Below are 21,729 nucleotides of genomic sequence, written 5' to 3'. Positions count from 1 at the left end.
TGGTAGCCATATTTTTTTGTTTGTAAGTATATAGCATATATTACATTTCAACATTTCTGTATATTTTCACTTTTTTTTTGTCCTGCACTTACTGTCCACTGTATCCAAACAAGTTGTAGGTGGATGTAGTTTGTCTGCAGCATTTGGTCACTATTTTTATTAAAGCAGTCAGTTGTGTTGGGTAATAAGAATATTTTTACAAAAAATATGAATTCAGTCTAATTTATTTTCAATGGGAACATGTTTTTTTTTGTACAACTTGTAGCAATAATGTGTTTATTATTGTACAGTATTTGATTGAATAAAACCATCAAATAATCCTAACAGTGCAACATTTTTCTTTAAACATCTGTTTCAAACTATGTTACAGAATATAAAAATCGATTTATTATGTTAAAATTTACATGAGGAATTATCAATGCCAGTGAAGTCATGAAGAAAGCAAACTCCTTGTAAAGTGTTATAATCCCCCGATCATCCTGACTGCAGCAGAGTTGTAGACGAGCCCGGGTAATAGGAGCGTGCGTGCAGTCTACAACAAAAGAAATACTTCTGTATTATTATTCTGCATTATATGAATCATGAACTTGAGGTGCGAGTTAGTTATAAGCCGTGACAAGGAGCAGCTGCGGCTGTGCACATGTCAGTTTGTGAGGATTACCCCAGCTTAGGAATGAAAGCTGTCTGCCGATTGGTTCCACTGAAACCATGCCATGTGCCAGCTCAACAGGTAGCTTGCACGGAATTACACCTGTCCGATGATGGGTTTCATGGGCGAGAGTTTCCGGCTGGCTGTGGTCACGGCCGCGCCAGAAAGTTTGGATCTCTTTTAGGATGTAAATGGTGAGGAACTTGGACCATCATTTAAATGTAAGGGCGCTGGCTGCAGGAAGTCATGATGCTGCTTCACAAAGGACCACGGCTCTTGGACTTTACAAAGACCCCTCATCACCTTCAGTTCAACAAGTATGTCCTAACGGGTTACCGGCCAGTGTCCACGGCTCAGGAATGCCTCAGGAGCCTCTTCTACGTGCACAATGAGCTGGGGAACATTTACACCCATGGTAAGTCCAGAATGTAACCGCATACCTTTTGCTTTCAGCTGCTACTCTTTCTTTAGGAATCCACTCCAATAAGGGTCATTCTGGACTTAATGTTAAAATGAATTAACATTAGAATATATCCTCACACCAAAGCAAGTTTTTCACATCTTGTATCCTATTAGTCTTTATGGGGTTTGTACAAACAATATGGGTCACACATGTCAACTACTCTCACTTATGGCCAGTTTCAGGCGTACTTGACAAGGCTGTGTAATGAGGATCTAGGGTATTAGCTGTAATCTTCCCTGGGAATCACAGTCCTGGAAATATCCGATGGTTAACTAGGGCTTTAAAGGGACTGATACTTCTCTGTTGCCCATTTGTATCTTTAGCAAACCATCCTAAGGAGACACCGGGGGGGTTTGCGTAGATTTTGAGCAGTTGCAGAATCATAGTATGTTAATGAGGTTCTTTAAAATGACTACATGTAAGACTTAAGAATTAAAGTGTGACTTAACTTGTGCAAAATTAGATGGAAATTCTGTGGTGCATGAACTAAACACTGTCCAGCCTTGAACTTCCGATGCATCTTCGAGCTCCATTTTCTCCTTGACTATCCCACAAGTTCATTAAGGCTAACACTCTTACTGAGAGGAAGTGCAGGGTATTAGCAGTAGACTGATGCCTTGTTGTCGCTATGCGTGGAGCCAAACTACTGTTGTTCCTGATTTAAAAACAAACAGAGGAACCACTTTATGGCCATTTAATTCCTCATTTTGTTTTGCATCAGGGGATGTTTCATTGCAACTGTTGTGATTAGATACCAGGTCCAAAATATCACTAGAAACAAAGATGTTGTTAACCTGCAGCAGCAATATCCATGTACAAATCTCAATTTGTAACTATCGCCTCACAATCTAGCAGATTTGAAACAATTACCTTTCTTTCTTGACCAAATGTCTCTTCTTTCCCCATTTGACTCATCTTCCTTTTGTTACAGGTATTCCTTTCTTCCTTTTCTTGGTGCTGCTGCCATTTAGTATCCCTTGGATGGAGGTGGACAACGTCTGGATATGTGCAGTTCACTACCTGGCCTGCCTCTGCCCCACCGTAGGCTCAGTGGTCTATCATATTTTTATGAACCATGTGGGAGGAGAACACGTGTACGACTCCCTGCTCTCCCTGGACATGTTTGGGGTCTGTCTAGTTAACACCCTAGGTACGTTAAACTCATCAAGCTGCCCATCAGGTCTTTTGGGGGCACAGTTAGGTATTCCAGTGAAGAATGAGTGCACACTGATGTGAAAGTCAGTTTAAAAATAGAACAGTCACAACAGTGCTACATGTCCTGGATCCTACATTATCCATGATGCAACTAAACAACGTCCTTCACGAGACCTTTTGTCTCCTGTAAAATTAAATGTCATCGTTTCAAGTGTCTTTCAAATACTTTAAGTCTTGAGCCAGACTCAAGATGTTTAACATTCAAAAACTTTGACTACAGCCACAGAAGACATTATTCAAGGTCAAAAGGTTTATATTAAGTCTTTAAAGACTCGGGTCTCATCAAACAACAGTGGGAACCAGGTTCCAAGTCCTTATTTACACTCTGCATGGGCCCCTTCGCTCCAGACTGAAATATCTCAACAATATCAGATGGTTTGTTATGGACAAACATTAGTGTTCCTCAGAGGATGCCTCTTATCTAATGTTTTCAGTGAGTCTTAACTATGTGTCCCGGCAGTCAAAACAAGTTTTAAGCTTATTACTTTTCTAGCTGAAGTTCAAATATCCAGTCTGCGGAATTTTTTTTTTTGTATCCTAAAAATAACCCGAACAAAAACAGTGCCAATAACGCAAACTCCTTCCCTTTCCTCTCCAGGGGCACTCCCCATCATTTACATCACGCTTTTTTGCTACCCAACCGTGCAACGGGCTGCCCTGCTGGCCTACGTCCTCCTGTCAGCCTACGGGATCTACTCTGCCACCACGGCCCGCACAAATGTCCTGCGCCTGCGAGCTTTCGTCTGGCAGGCTTTGTTCCGCTTCAGCCTCTTCCTGTTCCGGGTTTATGGCAGCGGGGTGGGCAGCCCCAAGTCCCTGCGCCTCTTTGTCATCATGGACTCTCTGGCTGTCGTTGGAGGGCTGGTCAACATCATCCAGATCCCTGAGCGCTTCAGCCCGGGCCTGTTTGACAACTGGGGCAACAGCCACCAGATAATGCATGTCATGGTTATTTGCTCAATTATCTACCTCCACTGGGGCACATTGGAGGATTTAGCCTGGATCAAGACCTACCAGTGTCCAACTGAGTGATGCCAATGGGGCATCTAGTTCTCATACGCTCACGCTCGAGGCTTCTGATAGAAATGAGACGTAGGATTCAGTGAGGCGGGAGGAGTCAAATATGGAGCAAAGAAAGGAGGCTGTTTTAAAATGCACTTTAGTCCTACAGCTGCTGAAATTCTTTAAAAGGAAGTTTATAATTTCACTATTTGCCAGAGACGAATAAGAGGAACTTGCAGTGTTGTAGCTGTGGACCTCAAATACCAACACATCAAATCAAACATCCTGAGCATACTTGATTCATAGTTTGTTGATATGCAGTAGTTTTGGGTCACGTTACCCATAACAAAATAGTTTTTAAATCTAAAAATGAAATAACTGTCTGTAATAAATTATATATTTTTATATCTTGGTCTAACTTGTATTTAATTCATGCATGATGTACATGACGTGTCTGACAGAGTGAAAGAAGAGGAGTAGTTGAATGCTTCTGTTGTTTAATTGCAAGAAAGATAAGTTGTATATACACTTGGAAAAAGAAATCACTGATATTGCTAAATGTCACTCCAAGTTTGATCTGTTTTCATTTGGATTTGGCAACACGTTACATTTTCTTTCATCTTATGAATAGATCCCTTTCTGGCATTAACTTAAACTGCACCTTTCAAAGACGCTATCACCTTCAAAACAAAAGCATGGAAGAACCGAAAACTGCATCAAATTATGCGAAATTATGGCCACTTTAGGAAAAAGGGTGAGTTAAGTTAAGTTTTGAAAGGTGTTGAAGTTGCAGGCTTTGAATCCCACAACCATAAACCAGCAGCTTTATTGCTTTACAAGACACGGGATCAAAGCATTCTTGTGTTATCTGCAACAGTGGACGAGCTTCCTCTTCTTTTTACCCCCAGTAAGAGCTACTTGGTCCGTTTGGGTGGATCAGTCTTCATCTGAGCTGCTGTCGTCCTCGGCCTCCGATAGGTCGGCAATGGGAAACCGCAAAATCGCAGCTACTCCGCTCAGCTGAGTCAGTTCTGAGGAAAGAGTGGAGGATAAATCAATAGGTGACCGTACACAGGGAGTGTTGCAGGAGGAGTTTATGTCTGAGTGTACGGAGGCAGCCGGTGCAATTGTAGCCTGAGTGCTTGACTTCTTCAACTGAGAATGGTATCAATTAAAAAAAAAAAAAATCTGTCAAGTCATCACTTCATGTGCAGTGCTGAGTGTTATCAATTCAGTGTGCTGATGTGGCATCAGTAACGCAACTATACAGTTATGAAACATGTAGGGTGATGTACGTTGGCATTATTTTACTTAAGGAGATGCAACAAAACCCTCCAGAGAGCTCCACATGTTCATTTTTAATAGAGGGTCCCCATTTTGTTGGCGTTTTGTACACAGACACGGATGCATGTGTGCAGTACAGTATATCATTTCATTGAGGCGGCAGTAATGTGCTGAGTAGAGGAGCAATGCATCAATAAAGTCAGCAGAGAAGAAGACGACTAACTGGCAAACATGGACGTAAACAATGACGGCCTCAAAGCTTTTAATAGAATTGTTCGTGCAAGTGTTTCTGTGGTTGGAAAAAAAGGAAGTCAATCCAACACACAATGTGCTTTGGTGAGAAGCACTGAATGTAAACACAATAAAACTCAGTGAAGTATTTTTAACCACCTATAAACCACTTGGGGGGCAACAGAAACAAACCATGACAACAAAACTAACATAACAACTGTTGAGTGGCTGTGCAAACAGTTTCACAGTCAGCAAACACAGAGCAACGCTACCATTAGGAGTCCGATGTAAGTCCAGTATGCGCTCTGCTTTTAGCTCTGTTTTTGGTCTCTACCAACGCCTTTAAACTGTGTCCAGCTGCCATTTTGCGCTGGACAGGTAATGCGCGGTGAATTTTAGAGCTGCCTGCTACGATAGAAAAAAAAAGCACTTCAAAAGCTGCGAGACTGAACCGAAACAGCAACGGACAAAGACAAGAAAACAAGACAATTCATTGATTCATAATTTTGTAAAACAACTATTACTGGTGTGTTTTTATAAAATATAATTCGCTGAAATCAAAGTAGTTTATCACTTACGTTCGCCGGATACGTGGAGGCTTGAGAATATTCTGCATGAAAAAAAAAAAAAAAAAGAAAGAAGAGAAAACTCGTCAGCTGGATGTTCTGCACACGACAAACATGTCCTTCATAACGTCTCATCCTACGACACCCCGCATCTGCGCTCCGTAACAAACTAACAGATGCTTGGTCGTCCGTCCCTCTTAAACAAGCAACCCGTGCTTTAGATGCGAAGCCCATGATGAAGACTAACGACTAATTGAAATCCTAAAATGGAATCGTTCGTCGACTCGCGTGGCTTTTGCCTGATCTGCCGATCCTTGGCGCCCCGCGAACTTACCTGACATTTCCACCATTGTCCCTCACGTTGTCTACCAATCGAACATAACGACTCCTCGTGGCGACATCCTGATGCCTGGACGCACACGCAGACAAGACGGAGAGAATCCGCATTAAAACGGTGAACCGATTCGACCAAATCGGTTTGGCCGATGACTCTCGTTTGCGAGGATCTGAGACCAGAAAACGTATCTCTCTGTATTTACCTGAACAAGTTATCACTTATCAGCAAGGTGTCGACGGCGAGGGCGTCAGCAGCTTTCTCCACATGAGCCACTCTGCGAGGATGCAAAGACGCAAAAGGTCGTTGATGATCAGTGGGAGTAAAATGAGGCGTCTGAGGCGTCTGCGGCTGGTTTACTGTCCGGGTCCTTCGTCACTCACCCGTAGAAGGCTCTGTCGGGCTCGTGCTGGAGCATCTTGTAGAAGTCTTCCAGGGCTTTCACCTCCCCAGCTGCCTGAGAGTTATACATGAACACCAGTTTACACGATAATATATGGAGGCCCCCCCCGCCCCCTCCCCCAACTGGGGTCGAATAATATTTACGTGAAAATCCATGTGAAGGGATAAATATCCAGAGTGAAAGGATTCACAAACCCTGCACACCGATTAATAAACGGTGGGAGTGGATTGCTGAACCGTGAGCAAAAATGGGCAAACTGTCCTTGTGGCTTCCATAACTCAGCCTGCTGGCACTGGATGCAAACTGTGAGGAGGGTGTAATCTGTCAGCAGCTACCACAAAGTCCATGTTGACAATTTATCATTTAATATCTATCACATCTATCTGATTCTACATGTTGCACAGGTTCTGAACTTTTAACGGGGGATTTAAATTAAACCAAAAGAATTTGCCAATGAGTGTGTACGGTATATTTTCACATAAGTATTCTTCCTCACCACATGACCCTCCATTTTTAATTTTTTTTTTTTTTTTTTTTTAACTTAAAGCATTAGTTTATAGGATGATGTGAGAAATCACAAGACACATAGTCACCTTTGTATCAGAAAGCCGACTCGTCACAGTGGGGTCAGAGAGGATTTCTGCGAATCAAAGTTCATTTTTACTGAGTCATTATCTTATCATGAGATTTAACTGTCACTCTTTGTTCCAGCAGCTCCTACCTTTGAGTGAATACTTGTGGCCTGATGACGAGTGCACCAGCATGAATTTGGGCCGATTCTCCAGCAGGACCTTGTTGTCCTGTCGCACTGCCTCTTTAAAGAGGTAGGTGATGAACTGGTCCTTCACGAACCCTGGACTGGCCACCAGCATGCACTTCACCACTTGTCGGGAGGCAAGGAAGAGGAATCAAAATTGAAACACCTCCAGTGTCTAGTTTGATTTCAAATCTCAGAAAAACAACAACTGAAAACAGGCGAAGAGGTGTGTGGCAGCAACAATAACAAAAGGCATCATTGAGATGAGTGAAAGGGAGGTTCGCAGCACAGACACAAATTGATTAGTAACACGAACTTTATAAGGGGAAGCACGGGACAAAAGCAGGAACATGTGTAGGTGTGTCAGCGAGTACGCAGCAGCTTTACCATCAAAATTGATGTGGCGAAGAATGGCCTGCATCACGGCCTCATAGAACCTCTCCAGCGCCTGCAGACAGAGACGGACAGTTGGACATCAAACAGAATGCATGACGATTACACCTTGTCCCAGTCACGAGGTAACAGGCGTCCAATTTTCGTATTTGCACTAATACACTTTTTTTTTTTTACAAAAATAACACCAGCTCTCATCATTAAACATATGCATCTAAAGTAGCCTGGTATTACCAGTCCCAAATTCACTTTATTAATATATGGGTCTTTTCATACGCCATTAGTGATTGTTTTCAGGCACGTCCTAATAGGCATAGACCTCGGGTTAATTTATAAATAAATAAATAAATGACTGGAGCAGCCTTGAACCAAACAGCATTGACCACCATGTGCGGTATGTCGTCTGTCGAAAATTAAGTTGCAAACGACAGAGATTCATCTTTTTAAGGTCTAACCTTCAAAAACACTTGTTGCGAAACAAGGAGCGTCACCGGGTCGACCGACTACCGAAACCAAACTTGATTCTCCCATCAGTCTCTCTGCCATCCCTTAAGTCTGTTTTCATATTTCGATCCTTTCTAACAATCTGCACTTTTCAAAACGGCATTCCGCTTCCATTTCTTTGCTCTGAAGGTTCGTCAGCAGCTCTGCGGTCACCTGAGAGACGACTTACCTTCTCGTGCTGAGTGCAGCTTCCCCGTCTCTTGCGAGGAATGGTAACTTCCACTTTTGCACGTAACAGAGTCATGGCCGGGGTCACCAGCACCAGGTTGGCCAGACCCTCCTGCATCACCACAGCAGCCACATCTGCCTTCTGTGCTGGATCGCATGCCTGCTCTAAAGAGAAGAAGGTGAGATTATAAAAAAGATCATCCGTGCTAGTAGGTTCTTCAGGAAGTTCTCGAATACTATAAACGATTGCATTTTACAGTTAAAGTAATTTATAATTATTGCTTGTAAATGAACTGAGTTGTTGTAGAATTTCAACATGACTTTATTCTTAAAGGTGAAAGGTGAAAATTACAGAAATCTGACAAATCTGCAAAAGTTGTGAGATGCAGCTATGGACCAGTGTCTGAGGAACATTTCTAACATCTTGTATTGTTGTTCCTATTACAGCGCTCTGTGATTATATGTAGTTAACTTATGATTAATGCCATCTGGAAACGAGATCTCATTGGCTGACTCTGAACAGAAAGAGGCAAACATTTATGTTTTGTCAGAGTCTGTTTCCATGGTTTGGTTTTATTTGGCCTGTTAAGATAAATACTGTTCATGCTTGGCTGCTCTTCAAATAGTAATAGATCAATAATGGCAAGTATATGTGATCCTTCTATCAAGAGAGCTGTCGGCAGTCTGTTTAATGTGAACAAACATGAGTTTAATACAGAAATGACCTCATCTTGCAGCTTTTTAGTTATTTGGAAATAAATCATGTTTACGGCTGAGAGAGCAGTTGCTAAAGACCATGAGCAAGATACTTGTGACTCCATGTGATTACTGTTTACAGACCCTATTTGACGTACAATTGGGAAATGCTTGCTTTAACGAACCTAGAAAGAGAGGAGTGAATGCTTTTGCTGTGATTGCTCAGACCAAACAAGACAAATCGTGGAGTTAAACACTAGCACCTGCTTACCGATTCTATCCAGCACAACACTGTCCCAGCTCTTTTTGGCAAGAGTGAACTTCCTGTTGAGCTCAAGCTCAATAGTGTGGTAAGCCCCCATCTGAGGACAGGAAGACACAACATTGTCACAACCACTTTGAGTGAGTGGAAGGAAATTACAGACATGTTATGTCAGAAAAGACCCATTTACACAGTGGAACCAGCCTGGCGTCACAAAGATGCTGGAAACAAGTATGAACCATCCGCATCAAATTATTGTGCCGAGGTTACATTGACCCATTTCTATTTTTTTTATTGCACAGCTGCTCCTCGTGTCCTCATTTACAATGTTTACAGTAAGTAAAAGGCACTAGTGGTGACTTTGTTTTGCTGGTCTTCTACATACAGCCCAGTGAGTTGAAAAAGGTGTGCTGTGTCAAGTTAGTTTATGTCGAGAGACAGAAACATATGATTGTGACTCATCTAAGAGACTGGGAAAAAAAGATTTAATTGGCCCATGTCACCCAGCCCCGGAGGTTTGTTGGAGATCTCAGACCTTGACATACTGGTTCTCCTCGAGGTTAGTGCCCTTTACTCTCAGCTGGCACGCCTGGGAGTCAAAGTCGATCGTCTCCACAGATAAAGTCAGAGTAGTCCGAACTCTCGAGCTGCCCACGCTTCCGGTAGGGGACTCTGTCTGCACCTTTCTGTGGGAGCAGGGGACACGGGCTTTAGTGGGGACTCTGATGACAAGTTGTGTGTGTGTGTGTGTGTGTGTTCCAGAACAAAACACTCACTCAAACTGTAACAGCAAGGTATTAAGTTGAGCTACGTTAATTCACGACTTCCTGAGTAGCTAGTATTTCAAAAATATGCTGTCTATGGTTATAATGTTTCCAAGATTTTTTTTTTTTTAACATAGACACTGAAAGAAATAGTAAATAACAAATATTCAAAAAAAATATATACTGTCATTGTCTTTCCTCGATGTCATTACAACCCCTGCTAAATATAGTTGCCATTGCTATAATAATCAAGATACATGGCTGAGTTTGATTGGAACTGTTTTTAGAGCTGCGGAGATTCACTGCGAAGAGTGGAGCCTTGCAAAAACAGCATTATAGCAAAAGTAATCTTGTGTAACACCAATAAATCTTGGTGACACCAACAGACTGAACAAACTGGTTAAGAAGGCCGGCTCCATCATCGGCTACAAACTGGATAGTCTGGAAAAGGTGGTGGAGAGGAGGACGCTGAACAAACTATTATCCATATTGGATAATCCTGACCACCCTCTCCACCACCTGCTGCAGGGACAGCGCAGCACTTTCTCCAAAAGACTCCTCCAGCTCCGCTGTCACAAGGACAGATACAGGAGATCATTCCTACCGACCGCAATAAGACTGTACAATAACTCACCTCTGGCAAAATCCATCACAGTACAATAACACTGTTGACTGTGTTTCTTGGTTGTTTGTATATAATATATATAGATATATACTGTACTGTATACACTGTGCATTTTATATTTTATATTGCTATTTTATTGCTTTTCTATTATTCTATTATTGCTTCTGTATGCTGCTGTAGCAAAAAAAAATTCCCCTCGGGGATTAATAAAGTAACTACCTAACCTAACCTAACCTAACCTAACCTAAATAAAGCTTTCTGTTGCAACATAATAATTGCAATGGATGTGTATTGGGGTGTTTTATGGCGGCTGTAACAAAGGTAGATAGGAACTAATCCCAACATCCTTCTCAGTGAGGCTGTGTGCACTACGGGGCTTCAGCTGTCATAAGAGGTCAGAAGTTACCTGATAGTCGAGGCTCTTAAGCTGTCGCCCACTTGGAGCAGGTTGTAAGTGTGCCACATGTCCTCCGCTTCATCGGGCATCAGAGTCACCTGGCTGAAGAAATATTTGCAATCAATTAGGCGGCCTCTGCACTGGAGTCATTCGTGGTTATCAAAAAAAAATATAAACAGTGGCTGTGCTCCTAGTTTTAAGATGTCCACCCATTGTTTGCGTCTGGGGAATGACCCGGATGGTGCAGTTACGCATGGGCTTCCATGCTGCTACAATAACTATGAAGATCACATCAAATCTGTGGGGTTTGTTTTGTTTACTCACTGTGAGTCTGCTCAGCCATTAAAGCTAAAGCTACAAGCAAGAGTCTGAGTGGCACAAACTGAGCTCACATAGGTTAGAAACGTTTCGTGTTTTGTGTCATTACATATTTACTAATCCCAAAGTCCCCCCCCCCCCACACACACACACACACATTTAGGTGAATGTAAATCACATATAAACATTTACAACGACTTGGTTTGACACATGTACAGTCACCTACGAATTAGCACGCTGGTTAGCCTGTTAGCCACTCACTCACTCACCCGGCATTATCTTTCTCAATATCTTTATGAAGCAGCTTCATGGTCGGGTCGTACGATGTACACGGGAGTACTAGTGTAAAGCTGATAAGTTAAAGTGTATACGCGTTAGAGGCATGTTTAATTTTCAGTGGAAAGGCACACTAGCTGAGGCAAGCTCTAAACTTCAGAATGAATCAGTCGCCGCGGGTTGCCAGGCGCTTAGGACATTACGTCATGCCAAACTACGTCATCACTTCTTCCCGTCATGGTCACTTCCGTGGGTGTCGCTTTTACTGCGCAACAAATACAAAGCGATACAAACGCGGATATTTGATGAAATACGGAAATTTGCGGTTTAATCTTGCGATGTTCGATAAAAAAAATTAAAAAAAATCTTCAGTTTACAACGAACAAAACGTGAAACATAACCGAGAACGGATTTGCCCTTTTTTTTTTTTACATTGTGGTTTTGAGATAAGTAAAAAAAAAAAAAAAAATGCTGACGGACGTTTAAAAGCAGCCAATCCAAACGAAGATCGGGCGCCCTTAAGCACCGCCCACGGAGCAAACCAACCAATGAGGTTTCGACAACAGCCAGGCCACTTCCGTTCAGCCTCGCTTTTGAGCTAACGCTCGTCGAGCCCTTTTTTTTTCGGGTCGATGGCGTGGTGCTAGCAGCTCCGGCAGAAAGAGCGCTGTCACGAGACATTTTCTTTTTTCGGGGGGGGAAATATTTTAAACTGAATTCGGGCATCTGATGGAAAACAGCTGACTGATGCGAATTTCTGAAGTACATATCAGTCGTTACATCTTTTAAAAAAAAAACAAACCCAGATCCTGGCCTCAAATCTCGAGGTTGTCGGCTCTGCCCCCCCCTCCTCCACCACCTCCCCTCCCCCCCCAAGGTTAGCGAGCTAGCGGGCTAACGATAGCCGATCAACGCTGAACGAGTTGAGCTTAACGGCAGCTTGGTGATTTTTTTTTTTTTTTTTTTTTTTTTGAGTTCAAACTCAACCCAAGTCTTCTTCAATTTGCATTTTTAAAATCGACCGGAATAGAAGGAAGAAGTATGGCAGAAGCCGATAAGTTGAACATCGACTCCATTATACAGCGTCTGCTGGAAGGTAAGACCCAGTGTTTATTCACCGAGGTAGCCATCTTAGCTAACCGAGGCTAGACAACGATAGCCGCCAAAATGCTACGTTGAGTTAAAAAAAACCCGAGTTCATCTCTCACTTCTCTTTTCTTTCTTTTTTTTTTTTAATATAATTCACGGTTTTAACATCGTCCTTGGGTATTTTATTATTATTATTTTTTTTTACTTTCTCGTCACATAAAGCGGTGAAGATAAAGAATTTACACTTCGACCGTACTCGAGATGTTATGACACAATAATTCAGCGAGAAAGGTGTCGAAACACGGAAAAGGATCAAAACCACACAAACACGCAACAATTTAAAGAGGTGTAGTTAAAGTAAACAACAACAAAAAAGCGATGTGATATCCGTTTAAAAGAGCGAGGACCGAGATAATAGCGGTGGAAAAAGATGTTTTTTTGTTTTTTGTTTTTCTCTTCTATTCATTTTATTCATTAACTTTGGCGACTTAAAGTTGTGTATAAATACATTAATATTTATACAAAAATAATCACAAGGTTGACCGTATCTGAAATGTTTACACCCAAGTTGTTTTTAAAATACCATGTCATTGTTAGAAAATGACTTTTTTATTTTTTTTATTTTATTTTTTATGATAACCAGCGATGAATATCAAACAAACCAAAGCAAGTACATCTCAGGATTTTAATTGGTGTTGATTGTCAGTTAAGCTTGTTCATTAGCAAATTCACGTTTTTTTTTTTTTTTGTTCCCAGCTAAAAGTACTGCTAAACCATATTTATATATGAGAATGTATGTTGGTGTCTTTAACATTTTATCTTTACATCTTTTTAAACTTGTAGGTTATTAACATGTGTGAAAGGATCATTGGACAAGATTTACTTTCCTTGCTATCTAGATGCTTTTGCACAAAAAAATAATTATGTTAGAAGTACACTGAACTCATCATAAACTGGAAATTAAAAAAAAAAAAAAAAAGCTTATATTTATTGCTGCATGCTTTCTGGCAGCTTTTTTTTTTTTTTTTTTAGTTCTTAATATTTACATTCATTGATATTTGTATGGCTGGCTTGGAGATGTAATTATGAAAATGCTCTTTCTGTGTTATCAGAAAGTTGTATGATTGCTCTGATGTTAATTTATAGGTCAGCGCCAGGATTGGTCTCAAAATGACTCTATTTCTTGTTTAATGCCATCTTTGATTGGACATGAATATGCAACTAAAAACAAAAGCATCTTACATTTTTATGAATAAATTTTGCAGATTGTAGTTGTGAATGAGCAATCATCTTTTATGTAAAATGTTAAATCTACAAATTCATCTCTGTCGGTAAGATTGAATAAACAATGTAGTCTTTACAAACTTAAGGTGATAACTGTTCATGGTAGTTTGTCCTATTTTGCGCATATCGTGTAAATGTATTTTCCCAATTAGGAACAAAATGCAATGTGTCCTTCTCTAAAATACTGGAAATCATCTCACTACCATTCCCACTGAAATTGCACTGTTCACACTTCCTATTAAAATGAGAATGAATATCAAATCTGCCGTTAGCCGGCTGTTGTTTTCACTGCACTGTTTATGACTCTTGTTCTTTTTTCTTTTTTTCTCTCTCTCTCTCTCTCTCTCTCTCTCTCACAGTGAAAGGCTCCAGACCTGGCAAAAATGTTCAGCTGACAGAGAATGAAATCCGTGGTCTCTGCCTCAAATCTCGGGAGATCTTCCTCAGCCAGCCAATCCTGCTCGAACTTGAGGCGCCCCTCAAGATTTGTGGTGAGGCTTAGCTGTGTTCTTTGGAGTCCAGGGAATTCTCAAGTGTGGTCACATCGCATTTACAAACACTCTACATTGCTGTTGTAGCTTAGAGTGCTGGCATATTACGAGAAGGCTTGCATTCACATCACGCTGCACATCATATGACCAGATGTTAAAGGAATTTCAAGTTACAGTCGATTTGAAACAGACTGTCTTTCAAAATACAAGACAGGGATGTTCAATGTTGCAGGACAGAGTCACAGTACGTGGCTGTGACCTTGCCACAAAGAGCTGAAGGGATAAACTGATAGTGGCTGTGCTGTTTTGCACTTGAAGTCTCCCCGGAGGAGTTACCCTCCTGTGTGTCGCTGCTGATGCCACTTAACATTGAATGTTAGTTTAAAGTAACAGCCTGCCAATTTTAAGAACAGGCCAAGGTTGCAGGGTTGAAAGAAAATCACCAGCATTGCGACACTTAATGCAAGCTCGCATATTAATCGTGAAAAAAGAAGTGAAGGTAAGCAACACCGCAATAACAATTTTCCTTTCAAATAATACGTGGTGAATCGTGGTATGTGGCATTGTGGTTAATTTGCAGGGTGCCAAGTCTTGTACCTCTATCCAAATCCCTTATCGTTTGTTGTGCACATACACACAGTGTGATAATCACACCTTTGACCAACATCATGCTGTTGTCACTGTTTCCACTCTAACGCTCCTCGTCTCTCCAGGTGATGTTCACGGGCAGTACTATGATCTGCTGCGGCTGTTTGAATACGGCGGCTTCCCACCAGAGAGCAACTACCTGTTCCTGGGCGACTATGTAGACAGAGGCAAGCAGTCGCTGGAGACCATCTGCCTGTTGCTGGCTTACAAGATCAAATACCCAGAAAACTTTTTTCTGCTGAGAGGAAACCACGAGTGCGCCTCTATTAACAGAATATACGGCTTCTATGATGAGTGTAAGTCATGTGACGTGCACACAGACACACAGACAGTAATCCAAACAATATACCTCTGCAATCAGTGGTTACCAGGAGTTAAAGCTAAATACAGTTGACCTTGGTGTAGTCCAGATTATTAAGTCAAAACACAAATTGATTATCATTTAGGGTTGTTTTTTTTGTGCTGAGACTGAAAAGAAGAGAGAGCCAAGAGTAAACAAAAACTAATGTTAGTATTATTAGTGAAGTTTTGGATATTTAACCACACTATTTGTATTTTTTTTTCTAATCTCCCTCGTGAATTGTTTATACAATGTCTTTTTTGGGATAATCTGCTTGTGCACGGTGCATTATCTTTAAGATCCTGGTTTTATTATTAGGAATCTCATGTCTGCTTTTAAACAATAATGCTGGTTTCATATTGTCTCATCGTGATTATCCAGATGTTTTTATTCAGCCTACGCTGGCCAAAACTCGCCTGCTTTTTAACTATAGCATCTATTTCCCCCTTCTACATCTGCAGACAGAGAGTCACAAAGTTATTGTGGAGCAAAGGTTTCTTTATATCTTCCTCTATGGATCAGCTGTTGTTATCATTGCCGTTATCAGATAAAAATATGCCCTTGATTTGTGAATATTTAACAGATTGTTAACTATTTTAGTATACGCATACAAAACACTAACAGCATCGAATGCATTGTGAATCAGAGTTGTTTTTTTAAAAAAAATTTAACCCGGTGGTGCAACAGAAGCACACGTAGATAACCTCTCAGTATTCCAAGCTTCAGGCTAAGGAGCATGAGCAGTGATTAATTGCATACCTTTCCCCCTATTCACAGAGCCAGGATTATGTAAAGAGTGTTCCCAATGTGATGCAATACATGCAGCTGATTTATACCTCCCTAGATTAGATTGTGACCAAGCAATTGTGGTTTCCTCCCCCAGGTAAGAGGCGATACAACATAAAGCTGTGGAAGACCTTCACCGACTGCTTCAACTGTTTGCCTGTTGCAGCCATTGTTGATGAGAAGATCTTCTGTTGCCATGGAGGTATACTCGTGCTCTGTTGTTCCTGTCAACATAATGGTCAAAGGCCTGCAGGACCGTGCGGGATCTTAATTTCTGTTTTGACCATATTTATATCCCCTTTCAGCAGACGTGTCTATAGATATACAGGTTCAACTCACACAGGTTGTCCCTGTGACTGACATTGCAGGACTAAATGTGTCATTGGCATTTTGGCAGATACATTCAGTCATTTCTGGTCACGTAGGATTTAACATTGTCCGCATGTCTCAAATTAATGTTCTGTATGTGAGCTGGAAGTGTTTTTAAATAACTGAACAAAATGTAATATATTTATCTAATCATGCACAAAACAGTCAGTACAGAAGGGAGACGAATTAAGGAGAAGATCTCGCCTTGCAGCTCTCTTGGCAGCTGAAAAACGGGCAAAAGCAGAAATGAAAGGAACACAAAAGTAAATAACAGATGGTGTTTTATTTTTCACAGTTTTTCTAGAAGCAAAAAAAAATTACTTTTAAAGAAAATGGACCTCGGTGTTCTGTCACAGCTATGTGGTGTCTTTAAGGCACCACTATGCAAAGTACGTAAACAGGCACTGATAATCATGAGGGTAGATGCCACCTCCTGCTCCAAACACATAAAGTTACATAAGACAAAACACAGAGAGAGGAGTCATTCATTTATGTAGCACATAGCAGTTGAAGTGCCAAACACCCTTTGTACCACATGAACATTAAATATACATGTCCAATTAAAAGTCTGTTGTGTAGAACATATATCTGAAACTTCATGTTTCAGTGGAGCCTAATTTAAAAAGCTGCAAGATAGGAATATTTTATATTGTTGATTATTCTGACGTTTATAATTCTGGTAAAACATTCGGTCAAAAAAATACTTAAAAATCATCAATTTCCCAGAATCGTCAGTAAAAGCTTCCTCTGAGTCTTGTTTGATCATGAAACCCAAATATTTTAAGTTTACAATTATACCAGACAACAAAACACATTTTGCATTTGAAAAGCTGTCAATGGGGAATCATTTAGTGTTTTTGCTTAAAAATGATTCAAACCGTTGCTGAATTGTTTCCGTATCATGGTATCGTTTTGAATATTATTGTTCGGCTCCATCAGTCATCAAAGTGCGTTCTGTAACTACGGATTCATCCCGCTCGTTATCATGATCTCGCGTCCCCCTCCTTGCTTAGTTTTGGATTTTCTGACTTTTAAAGATTAAAAAAAAAAAAAAATCCAGCTTTAAAACTGAACCTCGGCATCACAAACCTGCTGTTGAGCTATGCGACATCGCAGGTGGTAATTTCTCCTTCATCCGCCGTGTGATGTTCAACACATGAATTCTTTTCCAGGCCTCTCCCCGGATCTCCAATCTATGGAGCAGGTGCGAAGGGTCATGCGCCCCACTGATGTGCCTGACCAGGGCCTCCTCTGCGACCTGCTGTGGGCCGACCCGGACAAGGACGTGCTGGGCTGGGGGGAGAACGACCGCGGCGTCTCCTTCACTTTCGGTGCCGACGTGGTCACGAAGTTCCTCCACAAACATGACATGGACCTCATTTGTCGAGCCCATCAGGTCAGTACCGGGACTCCTTTCAAAGGTGTTGAAATGTTTCTGTTCTGGGAGTACAGGCAAGTAAAGATCAGTCAAAACAAGGGACTGAATGAAGTTGGGTGTGGAAGCGCTGGTTAATCTCTGTGGAATGACAGGAGTGTAGTCTCTGTGTGTTCTTGTGGTTTAGGACGATGACGAGCCGTTTTACCTGTAAATCAAAGAGGGTGGCGTCTCTTTGGCTATTTATCTTGAATCTTTTTTAAAGTTGCAGTAATGTGGGCACGTTCACCGAACACATATTTTACAGCTGTTATTTAGTATATTTAAAGAAAATGTATAATGTTTAAGTGCTGCAGGTGGAAGTTACTGACGAAAACCCGTTAAGCCCTTTAAGCACGTTTATATTTCAGCCCAGCACCAATAATCAAGTGTTAATTTACTTTGCTGTCTTCGGATCTGATCTTGTTTCTTGTCGTTTCCGAAACGCCTCGGAGTTCTGCAGCCGCTGATGTTCTCTACTGCAGAGCAACGCGTGATTCACACAAGTTTAACCTTCTTTTTTGAAAAAGATGTATTTTTGAATCGGCTGGAGGCTACCGTGTGTTTTTCAGCTGATGCATGCTGGTTGTTGAGTAACATTTTATATAAAAACAATTAGTTCATTTGTCCACCGTTCACGTTGCCTCTAGGGTTTTATTTGTTGATCGAAAAATGTGATACATTTCATAATAGTTATTTTTAAAGGTGCATTTTTGAAAATACTTTTTCGACCAAGTGTGTGGGATTCATCATCATCATCCATAGCCAAGTCAAGCCACATGTCCGGGCAAAGTCAATTCTTGTGTGTGTGTGTGTTTGTTTCCAGGTGGTCGAGGACGGATACGAGTTCTTCGCAAAGAGGCAGCTGGTGACGCTGTTCTCAGCCCCAAACTACTGCGGGGAGTTCGACAACGCCGGCGCAATGATGAGTGTAGATGAGACTCTCATGTGCTCATTCCAGGTGAACAAGGCAACAACCAGACCGACCGATCTGGAAGATTTACATCATCTTTCGAAGTTGCTCACTCTTTTGTCTTTGCCTCTGTTCTTTTTTTTGTTGTTGTTGGTTTTTTTGTTACAGATTCTCAAACCCGCAGACAAGAAGTTGTTCTACGGCGGCGGAGGAGGCATGGGCTCTGGCCGCCCGGTCACTCCTCCCAGGAAAGCTAAGAAATGACACCAGTAGTTTGCCCTTTGACCTTCGACCCATCCCTCCTGCCCTCTCTACCTCTCTTCTCCTTTCTTTCACCAAACAGCCAGAAATCAAACCTACTATACCCAGGGCTTTTTTCCTTTTTTATCTGTACTTCTTAAAACATTTAATGTTACGAATTGTCTGAGTGAGTGCGTGCGTGCGCGGACTACAAGCGCGGTCTCTTCTGCAGGGGAGCATTAAAAAAAAAAAAATCATGTGTGCACGTGTACATTTTGTGTGAGAGTATTAGAGATTTATACTTTCCCCCTTTCTCTGACCACTCTTCCCGTGGAAAGGTTGAAACCACAGTGTCTGTCTGTACAGTAATTTGACTGAAAAAGCAGGGTTTGGGAGACAGCGGGAGATTGCGGACGCGATGAATTTAGCAGCGAGCCCCTGCCAGCAGGTGGTGTGTGCGCGTGTGTGTGTGTGCGCGTGTGTGTGTGTGTGTACGTGTACTTGTGGAGGGGAGGGGGGGGGGGGGGTTTTGTTTTCCCTGTCCTCTGTACTGTAAAATCTCAACCACAGGTGTGTGCGTGTGTATGTGTGTGTGTGTGTGTGTGTGTGTATATGTGTGCATGCAGTGTCTTGCCTATTTGAGTATGTCACCCGATCAGAGCGAGCACACACTTATTCCCACACACACACACACACACCCACAAACACACATGCATATGACTCTTCAGATTCATATGAGCCAGAGCTGTAAAAATCCCATGCAGTTTAGGTTTGTACAGATTTGATTACTTGAAAGAGATTTTTTGTGAATTCGTTTTGTAGTCTTTCATCAAGTTGACCAATAAAGCGAGAATCTGAGCTGCAGTGTCTCCCGGTCTTTCATTATCTTCTGCATGCGAGACGGGGTTTTGTGGTGAATCCCCAACAAATAACTTGTGTGCCGGGGTCACAGGGTTCGTAACATTACGAGCAGCTCCTCACTTTACCCGTGTGGAGCACTTGTAGTATGAAGACCCAGTGTTTGATGTTTCAACGGTGAAAGAGACTGAAATATGCAATCAAAATAAAAGCGTCGTTTTAACAATTCTTAAAATCACATTGTTTAAATATATATATATATATATATATATATTTTTTATCCTGGATTACAGCAGCATGTCAACAGTATAAACAGGGTTGAACTAAAATAATAATATTGCAGATGTTCACAACAAGACAATATCAAATACACACCAAAAAAAACAATTACATGCAAAAAGCAATATTCTGCATCTATTAAGGCGGCAGTTAGTTGAAGGTCACCTTTATTTAATCTGAAATCAAAACCTGTGATAAGCTGTCATTGTTAAAAGAAGCAGAATGAAATTACAGATAATGTTTTATTAATATTGTTTTTGCATTTAGGTCAACCAAATACTTTGCAATGCGCTGCGATGTGATGCACAAAGGTCAGCTGTGAAATGAAAATTGAAATTTCATATTTGCCTTTTATACCCACAAAAACAGTTGCTTTCTTAAACACTGAAGTGACAAAAAAACTCCCGCTGTCAATCGTTTGCGTGCTCAGTTTGTCTGGATGTGTTGCCTGTTCTCCACAGGGAGGCAGTGTTAAGTTCTTTTGACTCCACACAGATCCACGAGACAAAACCTCACAAATGTTTTAATATATATTTTTAAAATATATTTCCCTCCTTTATTTCAGTATCTCGTGCAGAAAGTAACTATGGTACTCCACTGCCGCTGTAGTTGCAAGGTTTTGTATAAAACCTATGGAAGTATCAAATAGTGTTTTAATAAGAGTAAAGTTGTCCCTCTGCATCTGCACGTGTTCTGTGCTGAAAACTCTTGTCTTTCTTTTCAGGCCCTCATTCTATATCTATCAAAAAAGGGATCTCGTTTCTTTCTTAAGCATTTCTCGGGCTTCATTCATCTTCCTGTTATTAACACCCCTCGTCAAGACAGCCTGTCCATCGGAGTGCCTTCCTATTACAGGACCAGTGAGGTGAGACGGGGTAACTGAGGGGGTCGGGTTTGCTCTTCAATAAGGAGAACTTCTTTTTTCTTTTTTTTTTGATCGATGAATGTGCGATGAAAAGCCCTACTTCCTGATTTCCAGAGTTGTCTTAAGAAATCAGACAGAAGAAAATGAATTCATGACAATTGTTTTAACTCATAATGTCCCGATTGAGAAACGGTTGAACCTTTGTGTGTAAGATAATTCCATTAACACTAAAATGTGTTTATGTACCTTCCAGCTGCACGTCGGGTGTTGGCTGCTCCACCTTTGCTCATTCTTCTTCAGGAGTACAATCCATTCAGAGCACCACAGTGGAGACTTAAGGTCACCCTCGGTCGTCACAGTCTGCCACGGGCTGCGTGGTCTCGGATTCTAACTGTGGCGCTTCTATCGGATTGTATTTCTAAATACTATGCTAGTCAGTGAGTCGTGAGGACTGAAACATGACCTCGTTCCTTCCCGGTGGTTGTAAATTTACTACTATTAAATACTGTTACAGAGGAAAAAGTGTAAAAATCGAACTTCATGCATCGAAGATTACAGCGTCCAGTTCGTGTGTGGCTGCGACATTCACATCAGTTGCCGCAATCGACCCTAAAATAGTGTCTCGGTTAGATAAGAGTAGCTTACTCAAAATAGACAAGACATCGAAGATGTAGTATATATTCAAGAGCTCATCTTTCAGATGATACCAAATACTGTACATACTCGTACATACAGCTATGCTGGCCTGAAATACTGAGCTGTTTAATTTACGGTTGCTATTATGAAACTCCAGAAGGAGTTTGTTCATGAGACATCTATAAAACCCTGTTAAAACATATGTTTAAA

The 21,729-nt window shown here is 41.3% G+C and overlaps 3 protein-coding genes across 3 annotated transcripts; 2 read left to right on the top strand and 1 right to left on the bottom strand.

The window, feature by feature from the left end:
* Nucleotides 1-895: 895 nt before the first annotated feature.
* Nucleotides 896-3,614, top strand: paqr4b (progestin and adipoQ receptor family member IVb). The gene is made up of 3 exons (XM_069691670.1): nt 896-1,064; nt 2,044-2,262; nt 2,926-3,614. Exons 1-3 carry the CDS (start codon nt 896-898, stop codon nt 3,357-3,359), a joined length of 822 nt encoding a protein of 273 aa, XP_069547771.1. The 3' UTR covers nt 3,360-3,614.
* A 195-nt stretch (nt 3,615-3,809) lies between these two features.
* On the bottom strand, nt 3,810-11,639 carry pelo (pelota mRNA surveillance and ribosome rescue factor). The gene is made up of 13 exons (XM_069691657.1): nt 11,301-11,639; nt 10,723-10,815; nt 9,463-9,613; nt 8,937-9,027; nt 7,971-8,134; nt 7,292-7,352; nt 6,869-7,030; nt 6,741-6,787; nt 6,128-6,201; nt 5,950-6,021; nt 5,745-5,819; nt 5,423-5,454; nt 3,810-4,360 (listed from the first exon to the last, which is right to left on the bottom strand). The coding sequence occupies exons 1-13, from the start codon at nt 11,339-11,341 to the stop codon at nt 4,266-4,268; spliced, it is 1,158 nt and encodes a 385-aa protein (XP_069547758.1). The 5' UTR covers nt 11,342-11,639; the 3' UTR covers nt 3,810-4,265.
* Nucleotides 11,640-11,901: 262 nt separating this feature from the next.
* LOC138617020 (serine/threonine-protein phosphatase PP1-gamma catalytic subunit B-like) lies at nt 11,902-19,739 on the top strand. The gene is made up of 7 exons (XM_069691664.1): nt 11,902-12,403; nt 14,040-14,171; nt 14,885-15,115; nt 16,043-16,147; nt 17,487-17,710; nt 18,555-18,689; nt 18,810-19,739. Exons 1-7 carry the CDS (start codon nt 12,349-12,351, stop codon nt 18,903-18,905), a joined length of 978 nt encoding a protein of 325 aa, XP_069547765.1. The 5' UTR covers nt 11,902-12,348; the 3' UTR covers nt 18,906-19,739.
* The last annotated feature ends 1,990 nt before the right edge of the window (nt 19,740-21,729 follow it).

The sequence above is a fragment of the Brachyistius frenatus genome, unplaced genomic scaffold (genome assembly GCF_029030835.1).
Source record: "Brachyistius frenatus isolate BFR_SWC_R1_liver_20210118 unplaced genomic scaffold, ASM2903083v1 Contig_11, whole genome shotgun sequence".
NCBI classification, from domain to species: Eukaryota; Metazoa; Chordata; class Actinopteri; family Embiotocidae; genus Brachyistius; species Brachyistius frenatus.
The sequence above is the reverse complement of the archived record's forward strand: the minus strand, read 5'-3'. Positions and strand labels throughout refer to the sequence as shown.